The 13,132-nt window shown below is 38.7% G+C and overlaps 1 protein-coding gene across 2 annotated transcripts in view; it reads left to right on the top strand.

Annotated features, from left to right (window-relative positions):
• CCDC158 (coiled-coil domain containing 158) overlaps positions 1-13,132 on the top strand; it is a 94,456-nt gene that overhangs the window by 14,182 nt on the left and 67,142 nt on the right. For both annotated transcript variants that reach the window (XM_012446995.3, XM_064364509.1), the window contains exons 3-7: positions 3,656-3,765; positions 3,877-4,204; positions 4,549-4,625; positions 5,555-5,665; positions 8,746-8,860. In XM_012446995.3, the coding sequence (XP_012302418.2) occupies positions 3,656-3,765; positions 3,877-4,204; positions 4,549-4,625; positions 5,555-5,665; positions 8,746-8,860 (741 nt within the window). The remainder of the gene's footprint in view (positions 1-3,655; positions 3,766-3,876; positions 4,205-4,548; positions 4,626-5,554; positions 5,666-8,745; positions 8,861-13,132) is intronic.

The raw sequence follows: 13,132 nt of genomic DNA, 5'->3' as shown, positions 1-13,132 counted from the left end.
GTCTAATATTGACAATGGAGTGTTAAAGTCTCCCACTATTATTGTGTGGGAGTCTAAGTCTCCTTGTAAGTCATTAAGAACTTGCTTTATGTATCTGGGTGCTCCTGTATTGGGTGCGTATATATTTAGGATCATTAGCTCTTCTTGTTGCATTGATCCTTTTACCATTATGTAATGTCCTTCTTTGTCTCTTTTGATCTTTGTTGGTTTAAAGTCTATTTTATCAGAGATGAGAATTGCAACTCCTGCTTTTTTTTGCTCTCCATTTGCTTGGTAAATCTTCCTCCATCCCTTTATTTTGAGCCTTTGTGTATCCTTGCATGTGAGATGGGTTTCCTGGATACAGCACACCGGTGGGTTTTGGCTTTTTATCCAATTTGCCAATCTGTGTCTTTTGATTGGGGCATTTAGCCCATTTACATTTAGGGTTAATATTGTTATGTGTGAATTTGATCCTGCCATTTTGATGCTAACTGACTGTTTTGCCCATTGGTTGATGCAGTTTCTTCATTGTGTCGATGCTCTTTACCATTTGGTATGTTTTTGGAGTGCCTGGTACTGGTTGTTCCTTTCTATGTTTAGTGCTTCTTTCAGGAGCTCTTGTAAAGCAGGCCTGGTGGTGATGAAATCTCTGAATAATTGCTTGTTTGTAAAGGATTTTATTTCTCCTTCGCTTTTGAAGCTTAGTTTGGCTGCATATGAAATTCTGGGTTGAAAGTTCTTTTCTTTAAGGATGTTGAATATTGGCCCCTACTCTATTCTGGCTTGTAGGGTTTCTGCTGAGAGATCTGCTGTGAGTCTGATGGGCTTCCCTTTGTGGGTAACCTGACCTTTCTCTCTGGCTGCCCTTAGCATTTTCTCCTTCATTTCAACCCTAGTGAATCTGACGATTATGTGCCTTGGGGTTGCACTTCTTGAGGAATATCTTTGTGGTGTTCTCTGTATTTCCTGGACTTGAATATTGGCCTGCCTTGCTAGGTTGGGGACGTTTTCCTGGATAATATCCTGGAGAGTATTTTCCAGCTTGGATTCATTCTCTCCATCACATTCAGGTACACCTATCAAACGTAGATTAGGTCTTTTCACATAGTCCCATAATTCTTGGAGACTTTGTTCATTCCTTTTTACCCTTTTTTCTCTAATCTTGCCTTCTCGTTTTATTTCATTGAGTTGATCTTCGACCTCTGATATCCTTTCTTCTGCTTGGTCAATCCGGCTGTTGAAACTTGTGTATGCTTCGCGAAGTTCTCGTGTTGTGTTTTTCAGCTCCATCAATTCACTTATATTCCTTTCTAAGCTGTTTATTCTCATTAGCATTTCCTCAAATCTTTTTTCAAGGTTCTTAGTTTCTTTGCATTGGGTTAGAACATGTTCTTTTAGCTCAGAGAAGTTTCTTATTACCCACCTTCTGAAGCCTGTTTCTGTCAATTTATCACACTCATTCTCCATCCAGCCTTGTTCCCTTGCTGGTGAGGAGTTGTGATTCCTTGTAGGAGGAGAGGCGTTCTGGTTTTGGGTGTTTTCATCCTTTTTGCTTTGGTTTCTTCCCATCTTTATGGATTTATCCACCTCTCGTCTTTGTACGTGTTGACTTTCAGATTGGGTCTCTGAGTGGACGTCCAGTTTGTTGATGATGAAGTTATTTCTTTCTGTTTCTTAGTTTTCCTTCTAACAGTCAGGCCCCTCTGCTGTAGGACTGCTTAGGTCCACTCCAGGTCCTGCTTGCCTGGGGATCACCTGCAGCAGATGCAGAACAGTAAGGGTTGCTGCCAGCTTCTTCTTCTGCTATCTTTGTCCCACAAGGATACCCATCAGGTGTCAGCCTGAGCTCTCCTTTATGAGGTGACTCTTTGGATATACAGGGGTCAGGGAGATGCTTGAGGAGACAGTCTCTCCTTATAGGAGCTCAAGTGCTGAGCTGTGAGCTCCGTTGTTCATTCAGAGCATTCAGCAATGACAGACTACCTCTGTAGTGATGGAATGCCTCAGTAATGGCGGACGCCCCTCCGCAACAGAGCTGGACCATCCCGGGTTCAGCTGTGCTTGCCATGAAACTCTCAATCCAGAGTGTTTCCAATTGCAGTTTTTTTGTTGGGTTGGGACCAGCTGAGCCTGATCACCTGGCTCCCTGCCTCAGACTCCTTTTTTTTTTTAGTTGAATGGGCAACTCTGTCTCCCAGGCATTCCAGTCACTTGTTAAAAAGGCGCTGGGGTCTGTGTGATTTCCCATGCGGTGTCTCACTGCACTGGCTAAAACAGCTGCGTGGAGATTCCTGGCACTTTTTTGCCTGGGAATCTCCTGGCCTGGCTCCCTGTTTCAGTCCCCTTTTTATCATTTGAATGGGTGACTCTGTCTCCCAAGAGCTCCAATTGCCAGCTAAAATGGTGCCTGGACCTGTGTATTTTGTGTGGAGACCTGCCGCGCCAGCCAAAACAGCCGCGCTGGTGACCCATGGGGCTCCTCCACCTGGGAATCTCCTGGTCTGTGGGCAATAAAAATCCATCTGGAAATGTGGCGTCCACTCACCCTCTGCACTATTGCTGGGAGCTGCAATCTTCAGCTGCTCCTAATTGGCCATCTTGGATCCTCCCCCCGAATTTTTGTTTTTTGATTCACCATGCTAGGGACTCAGTAGACCTGTTGTTCTGTAGATGTGTGCCTTTCAGTTTGGAGGAATTCAGTTGCATTTTTTTCTTTGACAGTTTCCTTTCTTCTGTTTTTTCAGTTCTGTCTTTCCAAAGTGCCTGTTAGAAACATATTTTCACCACAGTTAAATCTCTAAATCTCTTACTTTTTCTTTCAAAAATTTGTCTACTTTTTTTACCTTTGGAGGACACTTCTTGACTTGCAACATTTTATTGAATTGAACTTTTTTGTTTACAACCATATTTTTAATTTCCATGACCCCTTCTCCTCTGATCAGTTCTTTAGCATAGCATTTTATTCTTGCTTTATGCTGATAATGTCTCTTGAATTTCTCTGAAAATACACGTTTTTGAAGTGTTCTTTCATTCTTTGCATTATCTTTCTTTGTTTCCTCTGGTTCTTTTTTTATTACTTTGGTATTTTTCCTCAGGTGTTCACTGGTTTTTGGTTTTCTGTTCATATTCAGGCTGATGGCAAACTTTCCATTCATGGGCAGAACTTGATGGCTTTGCTTTAGGAGGATTAGGTACGACATCAACTGTAATATTGGACCATCTTCTATTCTGGGAGATCCCTCAGTGCCTGATCTTAGAAATCTTTGTGTATTTCTCTATAGTTAGACACCTGGAATTTTGGGTGGTGGTGTCTGCTGCCAGGTATTTTAAGTGGGTAGGAGGTAGGGGCTAACTTTTCTATGTATAGAATGTCAACTAATTCTCATGTTTTCATATAAAAAACTTATTCCTATCTCCATGTTAAGCTGGAAGTCAGATTTGTTTTAGAAGCAGTGTTTTGCTTGTAAAGTAGAGAATGGATTAAAAGGTGTCAAGCTTGAGACAGGGAGACTAGTTAAGGTATTCTAGTAATCTGAGTGAGAAATTATTAATTAGGCTTTGAACTACAGCAGTGAGGGAAGGACATAGACATAAAGATACATTGAAAATATATATAGATTTTTGGAAGTTACTAGCTCTAATGAAGATTGATTCGGATGGCTTTTTTTTTCAGAGCAATGAATTGCATGAGAAACAAAAATTTTATTTGAGGCAGTCAGTCATTGATTTGCAAACAAAACTTCAGGAGATGCAAATGGAGAGAGATGCTATGGCTGACATCAGGTTGGGATTTGTTATGTGAAATTATTTTAAAGTTTTACTCTTTGTAGTAGAACTACTTGTGTGAATATGTGTTTTATCAATATTATTTATTTTCTTTCATTTATTTCATAGACGAAGGGAGAGTCAGTCCCAGGAGGATTTAAGAAATCAGCTTCAAAATACAGTTCATGAACTTGAAGCTGCCAAATGCCTTAAGGAAGACATGCTGAAAGATAGCAATACACAGATAGAGCAATTACGAAAAATGATGCTTAGTCATGAGGGAGTGCTTCAAGAAATCCGGTCAATCCTAGTTGACTTTGAAGAAGCCTCAGGCAAAAAAATATATGAACATGACAGCGTATCTACTCTGCACTTCTGCAGCTTGGGTTCAGCTATTAGTAAAATCCTAAGAGAATTAGACACAGAGATTTCTTATCTTAAAGGGAGGATATTTCCAGTAAGTGGTGAGAACACTACTGTAATTTTATATTAAAATGCATTAAGAGAATAACATTAGATATATAATTTTTTTAAATCTTAAAAGTAAGCCAAGTTCTCATTTTTCTGAAATAACAGAAGTTAATTCCACAGTAATCTCTCATGATAGGAACTAGCTTGATTTACCTGTATAGCTTCATGAGAGTATAGACAAAGTAAAATATCTAATAAAATATAGGGATAGAATGTATCTGATTTTATAATTCTATTTGTATTTAAAGCATTCCTTTAGTTGAAAATCTCTAGATTTTCCAAGAGTCATATTTACCAGTAACTAAATCAGTGTCCCTTTTTAAAAACCAGGTAGAGGATCAACTTGAAGCACTGAAATCTGAATCACAGAACAAAATAGAGCTACTTCTACAACAACATCAAGATAGGTAGGTTTCTGACTGAGGTGTGGAAAAACATAGTGAAACTAAACCACAGTTTTATAGTGTTTCAGCCACTATTCCAAAATCTAAACAGCTCTGAAACACGTGAGTTTTTTTTCGTAAGTTTATAGGAAACTCATGTTAAAATTTTGTTTTCCTGACTCTTGTTAAAATGGTAAGGAAGACTTTATTTGAGATGATTCCAATAGGAGTATTGCTATAGGAGAGAGAGATTGAGGTCAGCTCCCAATACAAGGCCAAATGAGGATTTATAGTCAAGGGGCAGGGTGAGGGGATCTATGGATGGAAAATTACTAAGAAAAGGCATTAAGAGTAGGAGGATTCTTGCTAAAGACAGGCCAAGGGCTTAGATATCAAGGGCAGAGCATGAAGAATTTGATGAGATATAGAGGGTAGGAGGACTAAACTGACTTGGGAAGATTCTTGCTAAGTATGGGCTAGGCGGGCCAAAGGTTGAGGCCTAGTTGAAAAGAGGCCTCAAAAGACGGACTAAAGTTTGGTGAAGGAGAGAGTTTTTGTCACTCATTTGTTGGAAAAACCTGACCAGAGCTAATGTAAACCATTTTATAGTCTATGATTTAGTGTGAATATTTACAAATTGTTGCATTCATAATATGTTTGATTAATGGGACACTTCCCTAGATCTCACTGGGGGTGTCATATAATATATAGTACTTGCAATTTATCACCATTGTAAAATCAAAAAAAATCTGAATTCCAAAACTTGCTGGCTCCCAAAAGGTTTAGATAAAGGATTTTGGACCTGTTGTAGACACTTGTTATTAAAAGAGTAGCATATACAAAAGCAAAGCAAAATACTAAATTTGAGAGTATTGAAAATCATTAATTTTAAAAATAATTCATAGTCTGGAAAATCTTCTGTACCAAATAACAATTACCACATTCTTTTATAGGATTGAGCAGTTAATAAGTGAACATGAAGTTGAAATAACAGGACTTACTGAGAAAGCCAGCAGTGCTCGAAGCCAAGCCAATAGTATCCAGAGTCAAATGGAAATCATTCAGTATGTGGTTTGAAACTGTTAGTTATTCATCTTCATTTTAGAGATATTATTTTCATTAACTTTCTGTTCTATAATCTTTTAGAATTTGCTTAGTAAGATTTCATAAGAAAGTAAAACTTTTTTCCCAGCTACTCGGGAGGCTGAGGCAGGAGAATTGCCTGAACCCAGGAGGTGGAGGTTGCAATGAGCCAAGATCGCACCATTGCACTCCAGTCTGGGTAACGAGCAAAACTCCATCTCAAAAAAAAAAAAAAAAAAAAGGAAGTAAAACTTTTTTTCTAACATTTAAGTGAACAGAAAATATTATTTAACATAGATAATATTATCTGACCATATAAGAAGTATTTTTGCAATACTTCTGGGCTCCTGGGATTGGCTGTTTTATGTATTTGTATAAGTCCATTCTTACACTGCTATAAAGAACTACCTGAGACTGGGTAATTTATGAAGTAAAGAAGTTTAATTGACTCACAGTTCCATCAGCCTAACAGGAGTCATGACTGGGAGGCCTCAGGAAACTTACAATTATGACAGAGGCAAAAGGAAAATAAGCACATCTTACCATGACAGAACAGAGAGAGAATGTGGGGATGTGTCATGCTTTTAAACCATCAGGTCTTGTGAGAACTCACTATCACAAGAAGAGCATGGAAGAAATCTGCCTCCATGATCCAGTTACCTCCCACCATGGCCCTCCCCTAACACATGGCAATTACAATTCAACATGTGATTTGAGTGGGGACACAGAGCCAAGCCATATAATTCCACCATGGGCCCCTCCCAAATATCATGTTCTTCTCAAATTTTAAAATACAATTATCCCTTCTCAACAGTCCCCAAGTCTTAACTCATTTCAGCATTAACTCAAAAGTCCACAGTCCAAAGTCTCATCTGAGACAAGGTAAGTCCCTTCCACCTATGAGCTGTAAATTAAAAAACAATTTTGTTACTTCCAAGATACAATTGGGTTACAGGCATTGGGAAATGCTTCTGTTACAAGTGGGAGGAATTGGCCAAAACAGAGGGGCTATAGGCCCCATGCAAATCCAAAATCCAGTGGGGCACTCCTTAAATCATTAAGCTCTAACATAATCTCCTTTGACTCTATGTCTCACATCCAGGGCACACTGATGCAAGGGGTGGGCTCGCAAGGCCTTAGGCAGCTCTGTCCCTGTGGCTCTGCACAGTACAGCCTCCATGGCTGCTTTCATGGGCTGGCATTGAGTGCCTGCAGCTTTTCCACATGTACAGTGCTAGCTGTCTGTGGATCTATCATTCTGGGGTCTGGAGGATAGTGGCCCTCTTCTCACAGCTCCACTAGGCAATGCCCCAGTGGGGACTCTGTGTGGGAGTTCCATCCCCACGTTTCCCCTCTGCACTACCCTAGTAGAGGTTTTCCATGAGGGCTGTACTCCTGCAGCAGACTTCTGCCTGGACATCCAGGCATTTCCATACATGCTCTGAAATCTAGGCAGAGGTTTCCAAACCTCAACTCTTGCTTTCTGTGCACCTTCAGGCCCAACACCATGTGAAAACTGCCAAGCCTTGGGGCTTGCACCCTCTGATGCAATGGCCCAAGTTGAACCTTGGCCCCTTTTAGCCATGGCTGGAGCTGGAGGAACTGGGACATAGGACATCATGTGCCGAGGATGCACAGAGCAATTGGGAGGGCCTTGGCTCACAAAACAATTTTTCCTCCTAGGCCACTGGGCCTGTGATAGGAGGGTCTGCTGGAAGATCTCTGACATGCCGGAGACATTTTCCCCATTGTCTTGCAGCTCCTCCTTATTTAATGCAAATTTCTGCAGCCCACAGCTTGAATTTCTCCCCAGAAAATGGGTTTTTCTTTTCCGCCACATGGTCAGGCTGCAGATTTTTCAAATTTTTACACTGTGCTGTCCTTTTAAACATAAGTTCCAATTTCAGACCATCTCTTTATGAATACATATGACTGTATGCTTTCAGAAACAGCCAGGTGACATGTTGATGCTGCTTAGAAATTTCTTCTGCCAGATACCCCGAATTATCTCTCTCAAGATCAAAGTTCCACAGATCTTTTGGGTAGGGACAAAATCTGCCAGTCTCTTTGCTAAAGCATAATGAGAGTGATCTTTACTCCAGTTCCCAAGAAGTTCCTCATCTCCATCTGAGACCACCTCAGCCTGGACTCATTGTCCATATCATGATCAGCATTTTGGTCACAACCTTTCAACAAGTCTCTAGGAAGTTTCAAACTTTCCCTCACCTTCCTATCTTCTCCTGATCCCTCCAAACTGTTCCAACCTCTGCTTGTTACCTAGTTCCAAAGTCATTTCCACATTTTCAGGTATTTTTATAACAATGCCCTCACTCTCCTGGTACTGTTTTCTGTATTAGTCTGTTCTTATGCTACTATAAAGAACTACCTGAGACTGGGTAATTTATGAAGAAAAGAAGTTTAGTTGACTCACAGTTCCACAGGCTTAACAGGGATCATGACCGGGAGGCCTCAGGAAGCTAACAATCGGAAGGCAAAGGGGAAGCAAGCACATATTACCATGGCGGACCAGGAATGGGGGAAGTGCTGTACTTTTTAACCATCAGATATTGTGAAAACTCACTATCGTGAAAACAGCATGGGGGAAATCTGCCCCCACAATCCAATCACCTCCCACCAGGTCCCACCCCGACACGTGGGGATTACAACTCGACATGAGATTTGGATGGGAACACAGAGCCAAACCATATCAGTGTGCATGTGTGTGTGTGTATGATATATATGAATGTATAGAAATAAAATATGTGCATATGCGTACAAATAATTTTGAGTTTGTTAAAATTTTTTATATGGACATTTTTCTATCATATACAAAAGTAGAGAGAAAATAGTGTAATGCACTCCTATACAGCTGTCACCTAGCTTCAGTAGTTAACAATGTATTTGAGCTGATGCTTTTGAGAGTCAGTTTTGGAAAATAAAAGACTATTGGCTTAAAAATGCCATATAAAATAACTAGTGGTAGTGTCAAAAGGCTAGAATACTCTTAGGTGTTACACTTATTTTTACTTTTCTATTTGCATTTATTCCCTTTCTAAACTAGAGAGCAAGCAAGAAACCAAAATTCTATGTGTATGCGTCAGCTCAGCGATCTGGAATCTACTGTTTCTCAGCTACATTCTGAATTAAGGGAAGCCAAAAGAACGTATGAAGACAAGGTGAGTTTAGGTTTTGCTGCTCTGCTTCTAGAGACTATAATATCCAGAGATGATATTATATTATTAATAGTTTATTTGAAAATAAGAAATCAAAGTAATTTCAAATTAAAAGCAGTTTATAAGGTGGAGTCAGAGAATGCTATATTATATTTTAAACTCTAAACAATTTTTATTTAAATTATATACTCTGATTCATTCTTAACAAAACATTTTTTGCATAGTTTAAGTTTCTAAAAAATAAATTAAAAAATAAGACCATCTTAATTATTTTTACTTAGCTTACCTTTAGCAAATGCTTCCATACCAGCCGATCTTCCCCCTACTACTCAATATTTTTGGGGCCTACTTCCTCTCTTACTTCAACTCCTAACTCTTAATCATTGTGAAGCTAGCAAACCAAATTAACTTTAATTAAATAAATTAATTACATAAAAATTAATTAGGAAGGTAAGTCTTCATCTCTCATCATCATGTAATTCCTTTTAAAACCACATTAATTAATATTTGATATTCTGTTGTTTTGTTTCTTTCACTTTCCATAGCTAAAGAGAAGCTATTCAATATCATTGTCATCTATTTATCCAGAGCTTAGGTTTTTGTTCATTTCAACCATTTGTAAAACAGTAAGACCCTAAAAAACAAGAAGGTGCCATTAAGAGGAGTGGTGTTCTTCATTCCCTGTGAGAAGGGTGATCACCCAAGGCTGCTTGCCTGAGACAGTCTCAGTTTACACCTACTAGTCCAGTGTCCTATTTTATAAATGCTACCGCTCATCTCCATAGTGTCCCATTTGGAAGATAAAGTCTACATTTAGTCATCCTACCTATAAGAGACCCTTAGCCATGCAGAAACAATTTAGATAGAGTTCTGTCACTTGTAGTCAGTTTATCACACCTTAGCTATTTGGAGCAGTAGGTTGGAAATAAGGAAGCTGCCAGATTCCCTTTATAAAATGAAACCAATTTTATAGGGTAACAGTACATGGGGGAAAGCTCCAAATGGGAAGAATTACATATCGCAGCACAAATTCTTCCAGACATTTGCCCTTCTTTGGGCAACCCCTCATTTTATTTACATCTATCACTCCAGCTGGCCACAGGAGGGGGCTGTTTTCCTTGGTTCAAGCATGGAAATAAGCCCTCATGCTTTAATCACAGCGAAGATAAGGATGAAATTTAAACATGACTTTACTAAAGTCTAAGCCATAGAGAGTAACATGAAACCGTATAATCTCAGTTATAGATGTGGGTCCTTTACAGCAGTGTCTTCCAAATATTTTCCATTATGACTCACAGTAGGAAATATAGTTCATCTTATGATCCAATACACACATGTAACTGAAGCAAGATTCACAAAACAATATTTACCCCTATTACATGTGATGCTGGCTGTTTTCTCTTCTCTTCAGATGCTGATTTGAAGCTTACTAAATTGATTTCATGATTCATTGGTGAGTTGCAGTTTGAATAACACTGCCTCCTTTTGTAAACCTTGCACAGCCCTTAACCTAAATCCTTGTGGCAATGTTATTTCAAGCACTGCCACCTCTGAGCACCCTTAAGGAACTTTAGACTGCTTAAAGGGTGCACTCAATAAAAGGTCAGAGAGGAACATACGCGTTTCTCTGCCTTTCTGAAGCCTGCTTTTTCTGTTCTAGCTTCTTTTCTCAGGACAAGCTTTTCCCCTGATGATTGATAGCAGGAATGTCCACCCCAGTCTAGGCAGAGGAAGCCTATACAAAAGGTCATGACCACACTCTGCAGACAATAGCAGGAGGGGCTGATTTCAGTACACCATGGGGTGGGAGGATGCTTTATCACTTGGGTCTAGTGGAGGTAGGCACTCTGGCAGAAGTGAAAGCTGACAATCTGACAGTGAGAGAGGAGACAGGAGAGCTGTTATGTTACAGTCCAATATAATAATGTATATTCATGAATAATCACTCACATCATTTTGGAAAGATTAAATACTCATTGTCTATTGACAAACTTTTTGAAAAGCTACAGAGTACTAAATAAAGCTCAACTTACCTGTGGTTTCTAACATAATTGGTAACTGCTATAGCTTTCCATTATATGGTTGTTTGGAAAAATTATCCTTTCAGAAGCCTCACCCATTATTTGCTAATTTGCATTTGGTCCAATATATAGTATCATGCTGATTTGGACATATTGGGAAATTTTTTCACAAACACGGAAATATCCATCTAAAGCATATAAAAAAAAATCTGTTTCTATACACATTTAAATGTTAGGCATTGTAGAAGCATAAGATCCAGATGAATGACTGAAAGCTTTTTACATGATGTTTTGGGGTCATATAGATACAAACATGATATTAGAATCATTCTCTTATTTTATGCTAATGTAGATAGTGGCTCAGCAAGAATTTTGACAGTCTTAAATAATAAACAGCTAATGGAAATAAGAAGGGCATATCAGTTTCATTAGTTTTAATAAATCACTGAGATTTATAATACACCATAGTGACCCTAAATAGAGTTGGCACCTAGTTGATGGTTAACTAGACTGTCTCAACAGTAACTCCCTTTGGTTTGGTCAGGGAGCACTGAGAGATGACTGCCATGTAAATATAGCTAAGTACACTCTGGCCTGGGGTGACATTTAATACATGGCATAGCTGAGCAAGGAAAATCAAACAAGCTAACAACAAGGATTTCACCTGGGATCATAAAAAATTGTGTTGTTATAAAATGTTTTCATTATAATGAATTGAATATAAAATCTAAAAATACAAATTGTTCTTAATTTTTTATTTTTATATGCCTTGATACTGCTAAAGCCTATAATAACCTTAAAATCTATTTTTCTCTATTGTTTCAGTGCAAATTTCAGTATATACTATTCAAATAACAACAAGGAAAAATATCAAAGGAAATAATACATAAAAGCTGTGATTAAAAGTGAGATTCATGGCTGGGCGCAGTGGCTTACACCTGTAATCTCAGCACTTTGGAAGGCTGAGACAGGAGGATCACTTGAGCCCAGGAGTTTGAAACAAGGCTGGGCAACATAGTGGGACTCCTGTCTCTACAAAAATAAAAACAAAAGTAAAAAATTAGTTGGACATGGTAGCACGCACACCTCTAGTCCTAGTTACTCAACAGGCTAAGACGGGAGGGTAGCTTGAGGCTGGGAGATTGAGGCTGCAGTGAGCCATGATCACACCACCTGCTTTACCCTAGGCAACAGAGTGCAACCCTGCCTCAAAACAACAACAACAACAACAACAAAAAGATTTGTGTGAAAGAAAACTCATAAAAATGTGTTGATATTACACATCAGCATGTGTTTTGAGGGGGAGAAAATTTATTTTCTCCTGAGGTCAGATTTCTTCATTTTAAAAGGTGTTTTTATTTCAAAAAATTGATGACATGGCAGGTCTAAGCAAAACTTTTCCAACTAGAATGCATAAATTAAGAGAAAACTTGTTTAGGAGGTTAATATTTCTCTTCAGTTTAACACAATTATTTTATATTGGTGAACATAGAAATTGTACTTCAAAGAAAATTTGAGATGTAGCTTTTGTAGTTTACAAAAGTGTTTTACTGTAATGCTGTTTTCTATTCTCTCTTTCCATTTTAGGAGAAACTCCAGAATCCCCTTTTACGAATTTGGACCAGTAGAAGCTGTCATTATTGGCTCTGTAGATTTGGTTTTACTCTTAACTTTCGCTTTTTGAGAACAAAAATATCTCATGATCTTGATTCTATGTTTATTTTTACTACTTTGAAAGCGGTTGGGGCTGAACTTTGTACTAAAAAAGTAATGATTTAGTAGCACTGGCTGGAGCTATATACTGTGCAGGAAGATTCTGTGCACACCTCTTTGCATAGTTCTGCCAATGCACTGCCATGCTAGCCTGCAGCATCCCTTATTATCCCATAACTGTGTCTTTTTGAGCACAGAAAAACAGAAACCACCACCATCAACAGACAAACCAAACTCCATATGATTTGATATGATTGGTAATATCTCTGAAATTGTTGTGAGATTAGAATGAAATCCGAATACCCATTTGTCCAGTGATCCAAACCAAAAAGCAGATTCATAGATGGTGAAAGGGAAAACCAGTGCTGCTACATAAAAAGAAAACAAAAAGAAAAAATCTTTAATACCTCTCAGATGTCAGTATTTTGGGTATTTTAAAAGGCTTTTCTTTAGAGTGTGTTTTACAGCTGTTTGTATCAGCTCACCTGCTACTTCAATGGTTTCCCCTTTCACTCTCCATTTATCTTTTTGATTGATTAAT

The sequence above is a fragment of the Aotus nancymaae genome, unplaced genomic scaffold (assembly GCF_030222135.1).
Source record: "Aotus nancymaae isolate 86718 unplaced genomic scaffold, 86718_ANA_hifiasm-v0.15.2.pri h1tg000006l, whole genome shotgun sequence".
Lineage (NCBI taxonomy): Eukaryota > Metazoa > Chordata > Mammalia > Primates > Aotidae > Aotus > Aotus nancymaae.
Note: the sequence above shows the minus strand (reverse complement) of the source record. Positions and strands in the feature narration are given on the sequence as shown.